Source organism: Scophthalmus maximus, chromosome 9 (assembly GCF_022379125.1).
Source record: "Scophthalmus maximus strain ysfricsl-2021 chromosome 9, ASM2237912v1, whole genome shotgun sequence".
Classification (NCBI taxonomy): Eukaryota; Metazoa; Chordata; class Actinopteri; order Pleuronectiformes; family Scophthalmidae; genus Scophthalmus; species Scophthalmus maximus.
Genome location: NC_061523.1, coordinates 22247449 through 22269550, shown reverse-complemented (window position 1 = coordinate 22269550; position 22102 = coordinate 22247449). Strand labels below are relative to the sequence as shown.

Genomic DNA, 22102 nt, shown 5'->3' with positions numbered 1-22102 from the left:
TTTTTCTTCATGCTCCTGCTCCACAAATGGTTTGTGAGAGGATCGGAAAGCATAATGTGATATTTCCCCCGTCACTGTGTCTCAGCAGATATGCCCCTTTTATGAGTTTGAGTTAATATTGGAATGTCTTTGGATTCATCGGCTTGGTTTGGGGCTTTACAATAATGCAGTGTATAAATGAAAGATTGGGCTTATTGTTTTGTGCAAATATTGTTTTTGAAAGTGTTTCTTTTTACATATCAAATGGGTAAAAGTAAGATTTTAAAGTTGCTGGAGGAACCGAGGGTCAGCGGGCGATGGCTTTTTTTTTCGCTCTCTCTTACCGGAAAGATTGTCTCAGCGGTCAACAACGAGAGGATCTTGTTTACTGTAAACTGCGGTGATCTGTGTCTCCCATCCTTCCGCAGGAAACACAAACACTTTGGGGATTTGCGGAGAGATATAACAAACCAGGTGAAACAGCAAATCCGCCTTTTCTGGTTGTTTGGACGATGAGCGTTTCTGAAGTCTCTTGAACACATCGGTCGCTACTGATCGGTAACGTGGTGGAGATGCCCTGAGGTTAAAACTCCAAACCTCCTGTCTGGAGTAAAAGAGCAGCCAGTCCGGATGTGAGCCATCAACAGTCTCATGCAAGTGTGTTTGGACATTCACAGGCTCATTAACTTGTTGATTTGTTGCATTTTATCCCTCGGTGCTCTTCTTCTGGTAAACACAGCGTTATCTTCAGGACCCTGGTTATCTGGATCTTGTTTTCTCTACAAACTTCCCCTCGGCGATCGGGGGGGGGGGGGGTTTAAAGTTTCAGCCAATCTAATTTGATCTATAGCGTTGGTATGCAAATAAATATAATACACACACAGGTGATACCCGGCTCACCTCCCCCTCCACCACCGGCGACGCCACCTACGAGCTCTTATCGGCGTGACCGCGGCGCGTCTTTGAGTTTCTGTGGGGTTTCAAGAACTCAACGGCAAGTGACTGCAAAACTTCCATTCCACAGATGAGACACTACACCAGGAACCCCGATGTCAAACACAACACCTGATAGCGGGGGATTGGTTTTCTCTCCGCATACCTCCTCCAGGTGTACGCCTGCCGTAGGCTGCCCCCCTTTTTTTTTTTTTTTGGGTGGGGGCTGCCTACCAAAGGAATCAAGGAGAGAGAGAGAGAGAGAGAGCGTGTACTTTCAGGATATGGGAGCAGGCACCATAATCTCCAACTGCCCTCGAGAAGATACTAACGTCAGGAGAAAAGATGAAAACACATCTAAACCTCTCCGTCCTGATCAGACTTGATTTAAGTGCTGCTGGGTTTTCGGGGGGGAGTTCGCTGACAGAAAAGGTTTGGTGCGTACGTCTGTATGTATGTTTGGAAATAATAAAGCAGCTGAAAAAATTGTGGGACAGTCAATGTTAGAGGTAAGACAACAGACTATGGACAGTGTGTCGTCTGGTCAGTGCGGATTGACAGTACCAGCTCCCAGACAACATACAAAATATGGGGCAGGAACAAGTTCTTTTAACTGGTTCATTTCCTGATTTACACATAAATTGTTAAATAGACAAAAAGCCCATCACAAGTTTCCAGATCCTACAACCAACAAATTAGGGACCCCCTATGGAAGATCATGGACAAACATCTTAAGAAATCTCTGATATGCAAAGAACAAGTTTTGTTCCAACTTTGGCCGGTGATTTCATGTAAGAGGCCCACTGCTTAGTCGACAATTAATGCGGGCCACCGGATTGCTGGAGCCAATCCCAGCTGACATTGGGCAAGAGGCCGGGTCCAGGCCGGGAAAAGTGGCCAGTCTATCGCAAGGCCGTGGAGCCGGAGGAGCCAGAGGAAACCCGCGTAGGCATCGGGGAGAATATGCAAACCCCACACTGAAAGGCCCGCTACTTGCTATGAGCACAGCATCCCTGTCCTCATAGTAATAGACAAGTCCTTTGAGGATGTTTCTGCATCCACATCGAAACAAACTGGGCTCCTGCTGTGTCTCAGGGAAATGAGTGAAAGAAACAACACATCACAGATTTCAAACATGTCACACGGGAAAAAAGCGAGACTGGAAAAAAACCCCCTGTGATTTTCATAGTCCGCCAGGCGCCTGTCAGAAGAACCCGACATGACATTTCTATCAATGTCCGCAACCCCTTTGAGTCTAAACATACAGCGGGGATTTACATTCAGGGGGGAAAGATATACTGTTCATCTTATGGGAATGTTTTTTCTTTCCGTCGAATGTTGTATGCACTGCGAGTCACGTTGAGGGTCAAAGACAAACACAATTTTCTCTGACAAAGAACAAAGACAGAGATAGACAGAACCAGACCCGGAACTCGAAAACCTTTCGGAGAGTCTAAAACCTTCCCGATCCCGGAGTCGGTGAAAGCGTTTGTTCGTTAATACGTTTGTACTTTTGAAAACAGCGCACTGCTTCTTATACTTTCTTATTTGTTCGTGCGGCGGAAGTCTCTGCCCGAGACGATGTGGACCACGCGACGGACGAATGCAGGGAGACAAATGTGTCACACAAAGGAGTGTTTGTACGATTACTCCCAGTCCACCGTGACACAGCACAGACACGACGGCGCAGACATCATGGAAAAGCACGGTAACATCTCTCTGCGATGCAGGCTACAGCCACAGCGCCAGTTTCTCTAATGTGGGACGGGTACTGGTAGACAACTGTAGTCAGTCAGACCGTCAATCATGAAACTTTGCTCGGTAAAAAAACACGGATTATGGAATGAATCAAGTTGGAGTATTGAGAAAAGTGACACTTGGCTGAAGAAACTTTTGCATCCCGACTTTGTGCCTTGCACTTATCAACTTACTGGTTCGTAGTGGCCCCTTTACACGCTAGTTTCAAAGAAATCTTTAGACTAGTTCAAAGGAGAGGTGACAGATATCTTTAATTTCATAAATCTCCCCAAGCTGACGCTTTCACTGTCATTTTCGGGACACAGGACCATGTGCCTCGCATTATATTTTTATGGTTTATGTGACTACTGGTTCGGGGCTATAAATCGTTTAAAAAAAAAGACACGCAACTCACCTCTGCTCCAGAATATTTATCCGTCCGTGCCACTAGGTCATCCGGGGACACATTTTGGGCCACAGGCATGTTCCGGAACTGGAGGGAAAATATTTCCCGCCGGGTCGGAGCGTCTGGAAGAGGCACGTAGACGATTCGGTCGAGGCGACCTGGACGCATCAGAGCCTGCGGGACGGAGAGAAGACAAAGTCAGAGTCTGATTGATATTCATATATCATCATAAGTGTCACATCAGTATTGATCATCAGTGAAATGTTCTTTGGCTTGCTGTGGTGTAACACATGCAAAATTGGTTTCAAATCTTTCCCAGCGCATCTTTTCGCAAGATCACTTTGGCGCCACAAAGATAATGTGAGGACACGGTAACGCTGACCTTTGAACTCCTCACTGCTTGCTTGCTATGCCGGAGATATGGCAACAGAATCTCGTTGCACCCATGCAGAGACTATGTGCCTCTTCAGACAGGACCATGAACCAAAAGGCCTAAAAGGCAAGCTGTGAAATTTTTTACTTTTCCACTTCTTGCAGTCAGCGTGGAGACAATGTTGACGTTATCTGATAGACCCTCCACTTCCTAAAGATCACATCTCCATGACCCCAAAACAGTCCCTGAGTACCCGAAGCCGTCGCTGTCTCGCTTGTCAGACGTCATTAAGTGGCAGGCGCCTCTCAAACACAGACAAGCGGACAGGCAGACAAATAAGCCCCGTCTCCTATTCGCTCTCCTCAACTCGGCTGTGGCGATCCGGGGCTGTGATAGAGTGTTGCTTGGTTTGGGTTGCCTATCCGTCTGAGCGGCCAGCTGAGCTGAAGAACAGCAGGATTTGAAAAAAAATTTGCTCGCAGTAAATTAGCTTTTAATTTCAGCGGTGGAATGAGGCCGCAACTGAAAAAAACCCCGAACAACCGCTGGAACTGACAGGCTTCCCTTGTCCGTTCATCTTCGCAACACCCGGCGAGGAGGCCTGCTTGTAGAGACAGTGGAGCCCCTTGGCTCCGGGCCAGACAGGCCACAGCGGGGCTAAACCCCGGGCCAGCGCAGACGAGGCGGGAGACACACGCAGACGCAAGCCGCGCAGGAGGTCACGTCAGGAGCGATCAGTGAAGGTTGGAGGGAGCCGACCGGCAGCCTTTGAACTCGACCACAGTCATCACACTACTTGTTTCCTGCGCAATATGAGCAAACGTATACTCCCGGCCTCCTTGTGTCTTTTTGTATAGTGCACATTGACTAAGAACATTTACGGTTCATGTCATCCCGTTTGCTTGATGAGTAGAACAAGACAAAGCGCAAAGGCAAAGAATTCGGATGAATGATGCACTGAAAAAAGCCCACTGGAACGCGGTTATATCATTTCTCAAGCAGAAATGCCAAACATTTGCTCGTGTCAACTTTTTAAAATTAAAAGTTGATAGTCTATCGGTAGATATCATTTGCCGCGCTGTTTTATACCCGATGCCTTAACTGAATCTCTTTGGATTGTCAGACTCTGGCACTTAAATCGCTGTTTCCAAAGGCTAAGAATTTGCTTAAGATTATGAATATTGAATGTCAAGTTTGAAGTGAAGGTGCAGAAGAAGCCCTTAGTGCTCGGAAACGATGAAATTCTAGACCATCTACAATTCCGTGACAAATGAGTAATGATCAGCTAAATCATCTGAGAGCTCCAGCCACGAATTGGATTTTGGTGGGATTATTCTGTCATCTGCCGTCTCCAAGGTCAAGAATGAACTTTGAAACCTAAACCATACTGGAAAACAACATGTCAGTCGCATCCCCATAATAAAGGTACTATGACAGAAACCATCCAACACTTTGAGTCCATCTGGCAAAGTGTGATGCAATTTTCAAGAGTTTTTTGTTTTATGGTTTTCTTTCTTTCCCCGTCTGGACAGTTTTCGTGCCTTTTATCTGTTGCTTTTTTGTGTTCCTGTGTGTGTGTGTGTGTTTGGAATATGAGAGGGTGGAAACTGGAGACAAACATTAGTAGCTACCCTTAGGTAACCACAACAGAGCCATGTCTGACAAAGGAGCAATGGATCTTGAGAGGAAATGTCCTTGTTTTTTTGTTTTTTTTCAGGACCTCTGGATTATTCCACCCGATTGAGGTTGGAGAGGGTCTTGTCTGCGGGTGACAAACCACCGGCATAAAACGTTTAGAAGGAAAATAACATCACTGTGATTCAAAGCAAGGAAAAGGTGGCTGTTGTGTGGACCTGCTGGGAGACGGATGGTTCAGAGGTTTAAAGGCCGCAACATTAAACTGGAGTCATGAGGGCTGTAGACTTGGGGAGCTTGATAAGATGCATCTGGCAAAACAACTATGGAGCAACGCACGTGAGAGTTTGCCGTCATGATTCTTCCCACAGGTTAGTGGGTATTGTAGGGTTGTGTGTGTGTCTGTGTGCAGGAGGCGAGACGGGTGCAGTGGGGATTGCAGTCTGTGGTTGTTTGTCACAGCAGGTCGAGCCAGTCGCGGCAGTGTGTGTTGCACTGTACAGCGTACGTGCCAGGGACACTTCCTGAGTTGCTTTCCCTGGAAGTATCTGGCGGCTGCGTGCCAACACAAACCTGCTGACCCCCAGTGAAAATAACTCACACATACGGACCCATGCACACTGCCACAGAAAATACACAATTCCGGTAAACACTCTTTGGCTCCATTATGATTTCGGATTCCATTTTTCTTGTGCAAAGATGCCGCCTGCTACTATATCGGTCGTTAATTCTCTCCGCGCACATAATGGACAAGTGCCCGTGGCTTCCAGGCGCTCGGGCTCCAAGGGCTCCGAGGCGCTCCCAAAAAGCAGAGCCGACCCTCAGCTTTGAGACTGCTAAACTCATCTGACTGCCCTGGAGGGAAAGAAAGGCTTTTTTTCCTTTCCTCTCAGCAAGAGCAGGGGGCCCATCCATCACTTAACAAGATACACTTCCTGTTCTCAAGGATCCGGGGGTGGGGGTAGGAGAGTAAGAGGAGGAGGAGGAGGTGAGGGACCCCGAAAGACAAATACTTGGCTTGGCATGTCGGGCAAGCGTTGACGGGCTCTTTTCGTAACGGCATCATTCCACCTGAAGACTTGGCTCAACTGGCAGAGGGGGAAGAGAAGAAGGAGGGAGGGAAGGAGAGAAAGCGCCAGGCCAAGGGACCCAGACAAACCACTTGAACAGACTGCAGGACAGAAAACCCTGGAAACAAACACGGACAAGTGGCGTGGGAGACGGCATATTGCCATTGATAAAAATGAAGTAGGATGAATTCTCTGTTGTTCCGACATGAGTCTGCATGATGGATCGCATCCACCTTGTTGCACCACTGACATGATAGGCATCATTACACACGAGCCATTAGTAATTAGAAAATGCCCCTAGGTAAGAAATACCAACTAGCTTTAAGTCAACACAGAAGCATTTATACACCACCAAAGCTGGGTGAATGCACACCGGGTGAACTGCACGGCAAAACAAAACCAAAGCAAGAGTGCGACGGTGACAAGGTTGCCAAAGACAAGTGGGGCCCACACTGTCAAGCTGATCAAAACAGAGGGGGAAAAAAATACAACCTTCATCCGTTTTCTGTGCGCCAAGTTTCACTGCCGATAACAACAGTAATCATTCCAGGCATTGCAATCCTCCTCAAGAAGTGATTACCCCCTAATGACAGATGACTTCCTATCTGTGAAGGGTCGGTACGTCTCCCTAACCAGCGAGGAATGCTGGGAATCTTCTCCTTGGCGCGCCGTTTGCCGAGCACATTCTTGGCCGGCTTCGAATCTGACCTGCTCAGAGCTACGTCTGCGAGCGGTTTACAAACGGACGCCCCCGCAATTCAGGTGTCTTATTCTTAGATACCAAGCTTAGACACGGCGAGGCTAAATCAAGATCAGATCTGCCTTTGTTGCCCACGCTTCCCTTGAGATCAAACGGAAAACGAAAGGAAACACTGAGTTCACGGTGCTGAACGCGATGACCAAGTTCTTCCCTGCACATCTGGTGAAATCTCGGTTTTCTTCAAACACCAGTTCTTTTTTTCCAATGTGCAGGACGATGGCAGGCTGTCTGGGTGAATAAGTGGCCTGCCCGGGGATACGTGAGTTGACTGTGTTCCCTGCCTGAAGGCATTTGCTGCATGTGGTTTCCTAACCTGTCAGTCCGCAATCCTCAGAGGCCTCGGTGAGTCATACCGACTCGGAGACGGGCCACCCTGGGTTCACACGGAACGCACACACCGAAGGAGAAAAAAAAAAAATGCCAGAGAAGCAAAAGCTCACAGAGAGGTCAGGAAGGTCTAACTCCGGAGTTCGGGGTACTGACCAATATGCTGGTGAGTGTTGGCTGTTGTCTTGCAGGAATCATGGCTTTACTTAAACTCTAGTTTGCTGGTAGGTCAGTGAAAGTAGCCGCTAAAATTCGCAGCCTGTTGGGTGACAAGGTTGTGGCCTGATGGACACCTCATCCTGCTTGAGGAGAAGCTCAATTTCAAGGGCAGCAAAGTCTGGCAGTTGTTTTTTTTCCAGATTCAGATTCCTCAGTGTACTTGCCTCCGGACTCAGGTTTGTTTCCTCTGTGGTTTGGGAGGCAGTTTATGAATCTTGCATCGGGTGTGCAACACGTGCCGACGGCAAGACTCTGCGACATCTTGAGTCCAACCTTTTATCCACGTCTGGTTAGAACTGCAGGAGCCTTTTGCACCAGTACGACGAGTGAACTGCACATGGAGTCTACCCTGTTGTTCCTCAGCTCCTCCAAATCCCGCATACACTGACTTTGTAACCAGGGCAGATTTATACCGTCTAACTGAGTTAGACCTTTTTGCGCAACACATCTTTCTAAAAAAGATGACATCATATTTAACGGGGCCACGAGGTTTTCGGAGGGACACAGGACCTGCTTTTTGTCAGTCCTGATTTTGACAGGGGAGAGGATCAGAGGACGAACAGTGTGTGGAGGGGAGGGGAGAGAGCTGAGAGAGAGAGAGGGATCATGGGAGTGACAGGGGAGAGAGAGAGCGAGAGAGAGCCGAGTTGGCAAGCAGTCAAAAACATGTGAGGCTTTCACTCTGGATTTTGCCCTTGAGTCAAACTTGCATCCGGCAGGCGAGGCCACCGTGTCCAAGAACTAAAGAACTCTGGCGCTGTTAACCCCCTACTGTCCCACATGCTCCGCACAGCCAGGAGGAAGTCAAGATTCCTGTTTTTTTTTTAGAATGAGGCATAAACCGTTTGAACAGGTGATGTGTTCTCGTGGAAAATGACTTTTGAAGCATGGCATTTGAGTGGGGGGGGGAAGTAGAGGAAAGAATTTTCCTGCAAAATTCAATTTCCTTTTCCCTACTTTTAGATTTGACGTTTATTTTAAAACGCCTTTAAATCAAGTGCTTCATGGCAACACGTGTGGAATGCAGTAAAGTCTACTGGAATGCCTTTAAAAGACGATACTTTTATTTTTTTTCTTTACGACTTGTTTTTTCACTTATAGGTGATGATTACACTTTCCCCACCAAAGAGATCCGGATACAGTGACTGCAAGAAACACAAACCCATCGCTGATTTATTGAATTTGCATGTTCATTGTGTTTAATTTGCACCCGAAATGTCCAACAAAAAGGAGTGCAAACTGTCTGTTTGATGTTTGGGCATAAGAACTTCTGTCACTCGTGATGCTGTTGTGTTCCTAGTGTTCCTATTACTGGTACAGTATAAATTATTTATGAACATAAAACCATATCCTGCCATAAAGCAGACTTTTCTTTTATGACACAGACAGTTTGGTGTTTGTTTTTGTACATCGGTGTTGCGAGTTTAGACATTTTATTTTTTAGTGTGTGTGACCTCAGCAGGAGTCAGACTCCAAAGCTGGCAAAAACCACAGAGATCTGTTTGTGTGTGTGTGTGTGTGTGTGTGTGTGTGTGTGTGTGTGTGTGTGTATGTGTGCGTGCATGTATGCATGCTGTTGCTGACCAAAGGATCATTACAGAAGTAGATGTCATACCTCTGTTACCGTTTATAGTGTGTGTGTGTGTGTGTGTGTGTGCATGTATGCTGAGCATAGGATCATTACAGAAGTAGATGTCATACCTCTGTTACCTTTTATAGTGTGTGTGTGTGTGTGTGTGTGTGTGTGTGTGTGTGAGACGATCATATGGAGACCAGGTGAAGGGGCTGTGTCGAGGGGAGGGAGGGGGGAGAAGAAGTGGCGGCAGCTGTGTTGAGCTCGTTTTGGGTCTGGGTTGGAGGGTGAGATGTTGGGGACGGTGGGGGGGGGGGGGTGCTCATACCCCTCCAGCTGCTCTGGGGGCCGCAATAAAGTCCCAGAATCTGTCAAAACAACCCCCGACTGGCTCTCACACCTCCGCAAAAAAATCAAAATGGCGACTGACAGAAAAAAAGTGCTCTTATTTTGATGGGAATAGGTGGGCTGAGCATGTGTACAGGATGTGTGTGTGTGTGTGTGTGGGGGTGTGTGTGTAGGATCGCCGACCCCCAGAAAAAAAGAATTCGAGGTGAAGAAAAGCAGAGGAAATTAGGCCGAAGCCATGTTGAAATGTCGACTCATTGGAGCCCAAAATTGCAAAAGCGCTAAAGCGGCTGCCATAAAATACATAATGTATGTTTGCTTTACAAAGAGGCGTTTCCTGTGAGCTGTCTGCAGTTCGCCGTTTCGTTCTGCGGGGCCTTTGCATTCGGAGTAAACTCGCCAGCAGGTCTGGTTTCCATAATCCACCCCAGGAGCCTGCGGGCACCTACTATACTACAACCTGTACTCCCCGGAGTCCAGCCGCTGCCTCGGGCAAATCGTCCACGAATAAACGGGTGTCCCACGCTTTTTGACCGCACGTCAGAAGACTTCACAAGAAATACAAAGCGCCTACGTATTGAGCTTGTTGTTGAGCTTGTGCGAGTACACTAGTTAAAGGCAGAGCTCCAAAGAGCACTCGTGATTAATAAAACATTCATAAAAACTTTGAATAAATGGCCAGGACTAATTCCCAGAGGTCAAAGGTCAAAAATGTTCATTTAAGCCAATCAAGAAAAACTTCTGACTGTTCTGTACATGTCACAGAGAGTCAGATTAGTAAACCCACTAACCGATAAAGAAATACTGAACTATGACATCCAACACATAAATTAAATTAAATTAGCCCATACTAACCGATTTGGGCAGTTTATGAAGTAGGAGCAGTAAACTTGTGGTTGTACTGTAGGTGCTGTGCTGCTGCAGCTCCACTAGCCGTCCCCTCCTGTGTTGTTCCTCCGATCACAAGTCGATGATGATTTTTTTCTCAGCACACAACTGCTCAAACATTGCGGATTACTGAAACGGGCACATAGATGCTGGTGTTCATTTTATTCCCCAAAGATACGTGTATACGAGGAATCGCGCGTTTTCTCAGTGTCTGGGTGAAACTCGCGGACAGTAAATATCTTCTCGTGAGGATCCCACATGCATGTAAAACCTGACATTCATGCATAAACACCGCTGTTGACAGCACACACACACACACACACACACACACCCCCCCCCCCCCCCCCCCCCCCCCCCCCCCCCCCCCCCGCCTTCTTCCCCCCAGAGACAGACTGCAGGTGCCAGGCCCACCTCGGGGTCCCTGCCGGGCTCTCGTTAGGCCTGGTGCCATTCAGGCGGCTCCTAACACGCAAGCCCTGAGTGCTTTGTGTTTCTCTGACAGCCCTTGTCGTCCTCCTCGTGCGGTGGTGGAATAAAAAAAAAAAAGAAGAAAGAAAGAAAGGAAAAAGGAAGGAAGAAAAGAAAAGAGGAGGACTTATCGCTCTGAAGAATTTTGACAGAGCCACGAGGCTGAGATTCACCTTATACTTGTGCACAATAAAAAAAAACAAAAAAACGGTGTTTCTGCATATTTTAGCCTCTTTTTTTTCTTTCTGCTTTTCAGGACAGCTGTTTGTTTTCGTTCACTGACAAACAAAATCCCCTCGAGACTTGCCAAAGACAAGACAGTCCATCACGATTAAAAAACCCCGCGTCTGCAGTTATTAACCTCGACTTCTGTCAACAGTTTAGACTTTTCAAGTCGAAGTTTCAACTGTGATTAATTACCCGACGCAAGTCTCGGCGAACGGTGTACTTGTGCACTGTGGTGAAATTAAAGGAAACCGGCGACTTCCTGGTGAATAAAACGGCCCCCGAAAACATATAAAACACTATTAAAAGCCTCGGAAAAAGCGGTTGGTGGGACGCTGATTTGAAAATGAGCAGAAGCCCTCGCATGGTCTCCAAGTCTTTGCGCTCCTCATTTTTCCAAGTGCATTGAAATGAACCAATAATGAAACGATCAGACATCTCCATCGCTAAAGTTGCCGCTATGAGATGTAATCTGACATCTGGGATTTACATCTCCACCCAAACAATATTTTAATGAATTCCCCGGGGTTCCACCGTCGAAGGCCATATGACCACATATGTATATTGTCTTCTGTAAATAAAGAAACTAGAGAGATCAATTATTCGTAAGGCCAAAAATTAGGGGTATAGAAACTCATTTGCAATTAATCTTTGAATAAACTGAAGAAACAGGAACAGAGCAAATCAATAGACCTTGACAGTGTCACACACAAGTGCTGCACTTCTCCTCAAGGTTGTTCTGAGGACGGAGACTTTGTTCATTTCAAAACTTTACTGACAATAATCTTCATGTGTTCAAATGCTCATCATGGCTCTGATCACGGCAGGGCAGCATCAGTCAACACCAACATCACCAGCTTCCCCATCATCATCATCATCATCATCATCATCATCACAAGGCCCAGGTCTAGGTAGGTATCTCACACACACACACACACACACACACACACACACACACACACACACACACACACACACACACACACACACACACACACACACACACACACACACACACACACACACACACACACACACACACACACACACACACACACACACACACACGGGGGCGGCGAGAGAGACGGGAGCGCTCACATATGCTGTCACTCACAGATACTCGACCGAAGAGACAAACATAAACAGGCGCGTCGCTGAGGCCGGATCAGTTTCCACTTCCGTGAAATCTAAACATCAGCTTGTTTACCCTGATATCTTGAGAGAGGGGAGTGTGTGTGTGTGTGTGTGTGTGTGTGTCCACGGAGAGACAGAAAATAGGGGAACATGTTAGCAGAGTGAGACAACACCCCGCCAGAGGAGGAGGAGGAGGAACGAGACGGGGGACAGACGGCGCTCGCTTCCTCTCGCCTTCCCTAATCCCTCCATCACGACGTCGGCCATGACACCTCCCTGAACAGCTGTCGGCAGAGCCCCCACTGTGCAGTGAGCATGGTGCCGACACTGTGGCGAGCGATTGATGGATTGGCCGGTTGATCGACAGTTTAACAATCCCGACAATTAAGAGTTTTTCTTATTTGTCAAAAAAACCAATTGCTGATTCCGGATTCACTGCTATTCAGTTGTATATCACTGTTGAGTGGGTTAACTGGACTCGAGTTGAATTATGTCGGTTATATCTGCTTAGACCTTTTTGTTTTTTCCTCGAGCTTCTCTGAGTTCAGGAAGGATTCATTTCCCATAAAAATGAAACAAAGCTTCTTCTGACTCTAGAAACCCAGACTGCAGTTCAACTGTATCTGCTTGTTTCCATCTACATGCTAAATGTAATCTACAACATCAGGGCAATTAGCCACCTAGTGCAGGAGATAACAAGACCAGGGGAAAGAGAGAGGGGGGGGGGAGACCACCACCCAGCATGTGAAAATACCTGTCAAATTTTGCCCACAGACAAGGTCAATACCCCCCCCCCCTCTTTCTCTCTCTCTCGGTCTCGCCTCAACGCCGTGGCTCGGTAACCGGATCCGGTGCAGGACGATGGTGACCAACCGGTTTTTTTTTTTTGGTCACAGCGCGAGGTGCCCGCTCGGTTTACACGCCCATTGTGTTGACGACACCTCCGCATTTAAATAAAAAATAAATAAAAACTCCTTGGTTTCTTTCCCCGCATGTGAACCTTTAATTTACCTGAGCAGGGAATCGTGGCGTTGTGTGTAACTATGCACAGCTGTGAACACACACACACGCACGCACGCACATGCACGCACGCACACGCACGCACACACACACACACACACACACACACACACGCACACAGAAAAAAAAAAGAAGCTTGTACCAATTCCAGAGCCAAAGTATCATCATTGATGTAATGCTGCACAGCCAAGTTAACACTTGGGGATGTTTGTAATTGTGCTGCCTATGAAACTGCACTGTAATCCCTTCCAGCTGCCTCCCTCGCTCACTCGCCCGTCCACCCTCCTCTTCCTCCCTCCCTCTCTCTCTCCCCCCCCTCACAGAAACTGTAGCTGCGAGCTCCGAGCGTGTTTTCCATGGGCCCCGTTGGATTCCTCCTGATGACAGCGCCAAAGCCTTTTCATGCATTGAAAACACAGTGTTCTCTTTCAGGTGGAGAGACGATGGAAGGGAGAAGGGGAGCTGAGGTGGATGTGGCGGCGGAGAACCACGGACGGTACCCCATAACAGGCCGCAAACTTCAAAATCTAGGTCCCCATCTCCTCACAAAAAAAAAAAAGAGTGAGAGACAGACAGTGAGAAGGGGGGGGGGGGATGAGGGATCGAGAGAAGAAGAAGAAGAAGGGGAGGCAGGAGAGGAGGAGGAGGGGAGGAAGGAGAAGAAGAAACAACAACGGCACAAAGGAGTGCGTAATTAAGACAGGAAATGGGAGAAGAGAGGAGGGCTCTGGGGGCTTTCAGAGAGAGGCTGGCTGGGGTCGCTTTTCCAGAGAGCGGGAGGAGCGGGGCTGATACCCGAGCCGTCTGAATGGAAATCAGATAATCTGTTAACACAAGGCATGGCCCAGATCCTGCCTGCAGACTGACATGGATAGGCCAGTTCCTGTTCCAATCCGCTGCGGTGGCACAAAGTGTTGCCAGGGCAACCAGCTGTTCCAGCCAAACTTTGCCTCTCCCTCTCTCTCCGGGCCGGCGGCGGCAAAAGAGGACGACAGGTGGGGCTGCGGAGGTGGGTACTGAGGCGCTGGTTGGAAACACAAAGTGGCCCTCGACGTGGAGACGACGCGGGAACTTACCACCCGCCGCCATGTCAACAAAAACGCCGTTGAACTCTGGCGGTGACCATCAAGATGGTCTCCTCTGGTCAATGGTTCTTCTGGTAGATAAAAAATTAGACAAGAGGAATAGAAGTTACATTTACCTGGAGCAGTATAGCACCAAATTCTGGGCCCGGTACATAAGCAGTCCCCCCCCCCCTAGACCATTCAGAGAACCTCCACTATTTTTTGAAATACATCGTTCAGTCTCTAAACCAATGTCTTCAGCCAATTTATCTTATGACACTAATTACTCAGAAAACACTAATTACAATAAAAAAAAACTACTTTTAATTCCAGGATACGTCTGGTTGCAAGAAATCCAACATGGCGCCGATCAAAATGCTAAACTCTAGGTTTCAAAACAGCAGGTCACAAACCAATTGTTGACGTCACGGTACGTTGTGCAATGGGGAATCTTTAAATGGTTTGAAGCACAATGAAATAAAAATTTAATTTTCCACTCAGCTCCATTGTGGTGGAGGCACAAGTCCTGCAGATGAAAATCAAGAAGAAAGAAAAGAAAAATTGGCAATTGGGTGAGCCGACCCTACGACTCAGCGTCGGTGCCAGTACTTGGACTTGTTATGTGGACCAGGTCATTCGGGCCATAACGTGACTGGTCCACATAAATACAATATGGACATTATAAAAATTAATTGTTTCTTGCTACCAGTTACATTTATTCGGTCAAAGCGCACAGCCAGCTCCGTTTTTTTGTGCCACAGCAGCGCTTGGCTTCGGACGTTACTGAACATAAAAAAGAAAAAAATCATTTCAAAGCGCGATACACCGCAAGGCCGTTAAATGTAGGGGAAAAAGTGAGCGTATAGGTAGAGAGTTTCAGTTGACCCTAAGCTGAGGTGATTTAGAATCAGTACGAGGAGAGAGTTCCTATCTTTGACCGCTCGGACCAAAACTGGTAAAACAAATCGCAATGTGATAAACCGGCTGCCGTGGACGACGCCGGGGCGACTACTGTTGCTAACTAGCCATGTTATCACATCTGGCGAAGTGATCGCATCTCCAGCGCGTCGTCGTCGTCGACGGTGATTTACCTTCGCACACGTTCGGCATTTACACAGCCTGAAACACTAAAAAGTCCCCGTAAGCCAAACTCAACAGTCTCCCCCTTTTTTTCGCCACACTTCCACAAATAGTAGGTTTTACAACTTTATGCTCATTTACATTTTTGTGTGGCTTTGTCAGAGTATCATTTGAAGGAAGAAGAAAAAAAAAGAGGGGCCAAAACCAACTGCTCTGGCCCCTAACAGTGGTGTCGGTCCAATGAGGTGTTGGGATCAAACTCTCCCCACAGCGCCATAAAAGTGTTATTTACAATGGCCTGAACAACTTTATAGATTCCCCTGGAGGTGAACGAGGGGCCACGGCACTAAATCACGGCTGGTTAAAGGGTAGCCATTTCAAACCCCTTATTTTTTTTTTCCAATTTAAACTGCGTTCATATTTTAAGAGCGGCGATTTAACAACAAGAAGGAACAAATCTCTGGCGATAAAAGCCACACCTATTGACCCACGTTGTTTCCCAGACCCCCCCCCCCCCCCCCCATTCCTTGATTAACAAATAGCTGAGCTGGAGTATAGATGAGGGGGGACTTCTTTAAGTAAGAAAATAAAACCACCTATAGGACCTCCACCTCTGCTCCCACTTCAAGTGCAACACGCAGCGGCGTACCGCAGCTCAAACTTCCCCTTCCTCTCGAGGGGAAGCCATTTTATTGTGTTCCACTGAGATAATTTCCAATCCCTTTAAATGAAAGGGTTTTCTCAGTGCTCTGGTAATTACTAGATACACAGCAAGGGTCTGGTGAAGGAGGGGGGAGGTACAGAGAGGGGGGGGGGGGGGGGGGGGAGAAAACATGACAGGCAGGTATTAAAATTCAATGGGTGGGGCAGGAAGGAAGTCGAGAGAGGGATGTGTTGAAACAGAGAGACCGAGGGAGGGCTGGAGGGAGGCACACTGTGCGGCTCTAGCCTCCGTTTGGGGATGAGGAAGGACATGTTTATGGTCTGAGGGTTGGGCCCTTTCTTTTTTTTTTTTGATCCAGTACAGCAGTCCTATGCCAAGTGCCAAGGACACATCTGCTCCTGGGCAATCCTTGTGCCACGGGGTAAGGTGATTTATGTGGTGATCACTAACCTCTTGCCCTAAATCACAGATCTTTTTTTAGGAACTTCCCATCAAGACTTCGCAGCAGCTGAGCTACAGCCGAGTCGAATAATTCTTTCAGACAGCGCAAATTACATAGTGCGCCGCTTCCTCCTTCTCCTCGGTGCGTCGAGGAATGTCTCTCGGCGATGATGGAGAGATTGAAAACCAAAGGCAAAACGGTGCACATGCAGCTACACACCTCAAAAGGTTTCTGGAGACACTGGCAACGTTTCACAGCTCAGTGAATCACCTCAGGTAAACACACGCAGGCCAGGAGGAATAATTGTGGGGTGCCGTCGTTAGGGGTTACGCACTTATTAACAGTTGCTTGTTTCGAAGGCTGTTGGAGATGGATGAAGACAACCTCGAGTGGTGAAGTTCACATGGTAGCACAAATATCAACAAACAATGATTTCAAAAAAAATCTGGAAAAAAAAGAATGAGCATCTTAATAGATGTTGAATGAGTGCATCCGTTGTGCGCATGTTCCTTTCATGTTAAGGCCTGTTTTCCAAAGTGAAAAACTGCTAATTCTGTCTTTCCTTGCAGAAAGCTGTAGGAAAATGCAACAGACTGGACGATAGTCAATACCAAATATCAACATCTGCAAAGGGGAACTGTTGAATGGTGAATGTTTGGAATGGGGCTTGTAATGGTTCAGAAGGGAGATGTGAGGCCAAAGTTTTATAAAGGATGGCACCCTTCGATTTTTTAATCTTCCATAGTGCTTCTTCTTTTCCCCCACCAATTATTAAGTATTTTTGGGTTCAGTGAACAGAGAGCCAGGTATAGATAGACATAAACACAGGTGTTGCATTAGATGCTGTACACAAACATCTGACTAAACATCCCGACATATCAAATGGGAAAGTTTGGCAACATGCCCTTGGGCTACCACACCACTGGAAGTCCTCAAAAATATGGAATTTGCACGTTGTGGTCGTGTCTTCACGAGAAGAGCTCGCCTTTAAAATGTATAGTTCATTTAGCGCCTTCGTTACAGTGCAGTTGTGCCGACGCGTTGACAGACAAGTCTGTCCATCGAGACCTATCAAATGTTCCTTCTTACATGCCATCAGGTATCATTTACACACTTTCCCCTGTGGTCCCTGACCCTGGAGAATGGCCCTTCAGATGCCCGACAAGGTCCTGGGCTTGTTAAAGGATCTCCTGTCCTGTCGAGGGCCGGCTGGCCTGCTGGAAAAAAAGGTGTGCTCTTTGCTTGTTATGTGACACGGAGAGGAGACAGGGCCTGGGGGAGGGGGCACAACAATGGCCCTTCTCAAGTCGGGAGGGCCCATCAGTTAAGTGTGTTTTCCTGCAATTTGAGAAAGTGGAATCTGGTCAAATTGGTTGTCCTCTTGAGTTCCAATTGCATGACTTATGTGAGCGGGGGGAGGGAGAGAGGGGTGGGCAGGAGGTGAGATTGGTGGGTGTGTTTGAGGGGCGCTGGTGCTGCCTTAATTGATACTTTCAGCTCTTCCAGAAAGAGGAGCGAAACCCTTAGAAGTGCTGAATAGCGGCATTCCAGGTCAGACTGGCTGTCTCCATGGCGACGGTCAGGGCGGGGTTGGGAGTGGGAGCTATGCCTTTTCGCGCCCGAGATTGGATGTTGGAAATGGATACGGAGTGACAGGTCAGCACCATGAGCCACATAACACGCTGCAGCCACAAGGTCACCGGACTCGGGTGACTTTGGCATCCTTCACTCGGGGCGGAGAGATTTGATAGCAGGGGTTTATTCAGAGGGTCAAGGGGCCAAACGCAGCATCCCAGTCATACTGCGTACAGTGAAAACCAACACGGCCGACAGTTACAGCTAATCGATTGCTACAGTGTTTGCAGTTGTCTCAGACGACCGATGGCTTGAATCAAACATTCCTTGATTATCCATGGAAAAGAGGGGCCTTGTTCACTTTGTCCGGGGGGTTTCAGTATTGCAGCTGCCAGAGCTAGTTTCTCTCTCAAAAGCTTGATGGAGTCACATTTTCCCACAGGTACAGCTAAGAATACAGGTATGAAAGTATGAAAACATTCACATTCAACTAGAATGGAACTCAGAAGAGCGTCGGCCAAGGCCCCACAGTCACACCTTCATCAAGATCCATCACCTATGCCCTGGGAAATTCGTGAAAACGCAAAAATCAGCACTAAAATCTAATGGGGTTCTTTCTTGGCCCATGTCCCATCCTGTCACCGAGTTTGTTGAAATACCTTCAGTGGTTTTATTGTAATCCTGCTGACAACAGACCAACAAAACAAACGGACAGGGGTGAAAACAAAACCTCCTTGGTGGAGATAAGAAGCAGGTTTGATACCAAATCCAGATTTGGTAAATTTGCTATCAAACTCTTAGTTGTTGATACTATAGATGTACAAGTTGGATCCTTTACCTGCCCAATAACCCGATGACTCCAATTCAGTGAAATGTATTTATCACATATTGTATTTGGTAATGTGATGAGACTGTATAGAACCGTAACACTTATTGAGGTACTGAGGTTGTGTCTGTGTGGGTAATTCTAAGTGGGTACAGCATGCCAAGTCAGATTTATGTACTTGTTTGCTTATTCTTTAATTAGATTTAAAAATAAATTTTACCAATTGAAACTATATTTCATCCAGGGAAATGTCTTTCGTGAAGTTCGTCATCTTGGTTTCTAATCTTCAAAGTAATTTATGGCCCAAAAAGTGTCTTTTTGGCATTGGTATCAATACCAAGCAACAGTTTCATAACTAGAGTTAAAAAAAGAAAGAAAATAAGGTATGAACAATACCAAGCTCTCATACCAAGTAATAAGACCTTAAATGTGAACGCAGCCAAGTTTTCATGTCCTACAGACGAATACAATGGAACAAGATAACACTTGTACAAGCAGGGAACCACAACAGTGCACGTTGAGCAGAGTCTGTTGAGGAATAATTGCCATATTGATGTATGGATGTTTTATCAGGCCATGTGGGCTGGGCACCTCGAGCACATGATGCCGACCATTGGCGGTTTGGGGATCTCAAAGTAATAATTGCACTATACGCAGTCCGCTCTATTCGGTCAACTCAGCGACGCCCAGTTTGCAGCGACATATCCTCCTTCTTTTTCTTTTTTTTTTACAAGGGGATATTATTTCACAGTCTCCTGACCTTGGGTACATGGAGTGAAACACAACACTGCCCGCCGGTCTATTTCTGTATTTGTTACAGTAAGCTGCCGGTAATTGAATCATGCTCTCCAGGACTGCCAGACGTGAATGGCGCTGGCTGCGGACGCATTCGGTCCTTAGTCACGGTGGTTAAAGGACGAGGCGTAATCTTGGGGCTACTGCGTTTACGTCGTGTGACTCCCGATCGTGTTTGTTTTCTCCTTCGCTCTGTTTTTATTAGTTGAACTGTGAGGATTTACCCTGTTGAGCGAAAGTTCTCCCAGACACTGGAAATCGGGTGATCCACATTAAAGCTTTTTTTCCTTAGCTGTTTTTGCACCTCATTCACAAATAAGCTCCTTGACGTTGGCTGTTTAAACTCATAATCCCAAAAGATCAGGCATGTACACGGACCTTTATCGGCGACGGCCGCGCGTGTGTGTTGTGTCTTTAAAAAACACCGCAGAAATAATACAGAGAAAGTCTGTGCTAGCGTTTGGCATCGAGGTTAAAATGTTCATGACTCACGTCTTTAGTACGTAGTGCCTTTTTGGCAGATTACACCCGAGAGGAATGACGTCGAGCTGTGCAAGAAAAAGACACAACCAACAAAAAAGTGGGCAACCAAATGAGGAGAGCAACGTTTTTCCAGTTTCATCTTTGCATTTAAATGCATTAAAGGGACGCAAAAGTAGTTTTTTCGAGTAAAGCAAAGCTCGTCTACCTGGACGTCTCGCAGGTCTGCTCTGTAAGACGCTCACCAACCACACCTCTGTTGTGTAACAACTCCGGATCTAGGGTGATTCCCTTTGGCAGGAAAACAACAACCCTCAGTTTCTAAAGATAGATAAACTGGTCTTTTCGCATGCTGTCAACTGCTTAATCTCAAAACTAACAAACCGCAAACTGAAAGTCGCTGGCTTTTCCCAACAACAAGTCTCTGCTCCTCCACCTCGGGTTAGTTTTGGTTGCTGCTAAATCGCGTATTAGAAAACTATTTAATGATCGCACCGACTGAAAATGGCACCAAAATGAATGTGTCCATTCAATAGAAATAATAATAGGGTAATGTGGCCAATAAAATGAGACAGTATTATCACCAGAGGAAGTTGTGTTATTTCCTTTGTTAGATTGTCTGATTGCTTGTTGGTAGGATTCATCATCAAGGGACTATCCATGAAATTCGTTTGGGGAGAAAAGGAACAACGGGCAGGCGCCATCTTGGAGGCCCGTGAGAACTCCCAGTTCGGACAATACAGTTCCCCTGTTACCAACAGCTACCCAGAATTACTGCTGCAAGATTGCATAAACAATCCCCCTCAAGGCTGGTGAGAACAGTGCGTCTGCATCAATCACAAAAAAAAAACTAGAAAACTTCTTTGCTCGCTGCCATCTGCATGCAATTTGGTGTAAATCCGTTCTACGAGCTCAAGTCCTCCGAGATAAGCATCTTCCGGGGCGAAACTTTCTCAGATGAGGGTCTCCGGTCTAATTTGTTTCTGTTATCTCTACGTCCTCTTGTAGTGTAGTTAAGTAGTTTGTGAGAAAAAAAGGAAAAAGTTTGGTAGAGCATTTACAGTAATACATTAGTTTTTGAGCCGACTTGACTCAGGGGGGGGGTCCTCAGGATGTGAGGGGAACCGAAAGGCAGCGGGCGAACTTTCACGTAGTCGACTGTGCGTTCATGGTCTTGCAGGATTTTGCAGTTTGTGATTGGGCCTTTTGATAAGGCGTCGTTGATGGGCTGTGGAAAAGCGTTTTTATCACTGGAGCATAGTAGCGTGCGTAAGAGCCGTGAACCTGCGCTGAACAAATACCAGGCTGCACACACCCCCGGGAAAAGTTGAGCGTGCGTGCGCGGCATTGCACGCGACGCGTACCAACGCACGCCTCGCGTTGGCGACACCTTTTTACTGCGGATTAGAGCGGCTGGGATCGTTTTTTCTTCCCCCCTCTCCACCTCCGGCGTGGATGTGTGTTCTGCGCGTGCGTGTGTCTCTCTCTCTTCCCATCTCTTTCCACCTTTCTCTCGGTACACTCCTTCCCCCTGTGTCTCTCCGTTTCGCCGTCCACGCCTGAGTGCAAGGTGAGGATCACAAAAGGAACACCTGGCAAACATGGATGTGGTCCTCCTCGCCTCATTGTCACCCGCCCCCCCCCCCCCCGTTGACTCCCTTTTCAGAGAGGCGCTTGCAAGAATGGCAAACAAGGCTTTCAGCGGGGAGGAGGAAGGAGGAAGAGGAGGAGGTGGTGCAGCCCCACCACAGACTCTCTTCATCCCTCCCCTCCCTCCCCAGCTCGTCTTTCACACGCCAGGAAGTGCCATTCAGACCAGGAGCTGCATGTACATGTCCCTCTCAACCAGTAACACCTCACTTCTATCTCTTTCTCTCTCTGTGAATGACGCACATACACACACATATACAGTATGTAGTGTCAATCATCCTGATAAAACAAAACAAAAACACGTGGTCGATGTAGAACACCCCCCCCGCCCAATTTTCAACTTTAAACTTCCCGAGAACACGTTTCATGTCCTCTGGGGTCACGACTTGCCCGACAACAAGCAGGGGCCCGCAAACTTTCCACCGAGATAA

At 47.2% G+C, this 22102-nt stretch overlaps 1 protein-coding gene across 2 annotated transcripts in view; it reads right to left on the bottom strand.

The window, feature by feature from the left end:
- spata5 (spermatogenesis associated 5) overlaps positions 1 to 22102 on the bottom strand; it is a 107068-nt gene that overhangs the window by 15354 nt on the left and 69612 nt on the right. For both annotated transcript variants that reach the window (XM_035650538.2, XM_035650539.2), the window contains exon 16: positions 3065 to 3229. In XM_035650538.2, the coding sequence (XP_035506431.2) occupies positions 3065 to 3229 (165 nt within the window). The remainder of the gene's footprint in view (positions 1 to 3064; positions 3230 to 22102) is intronic.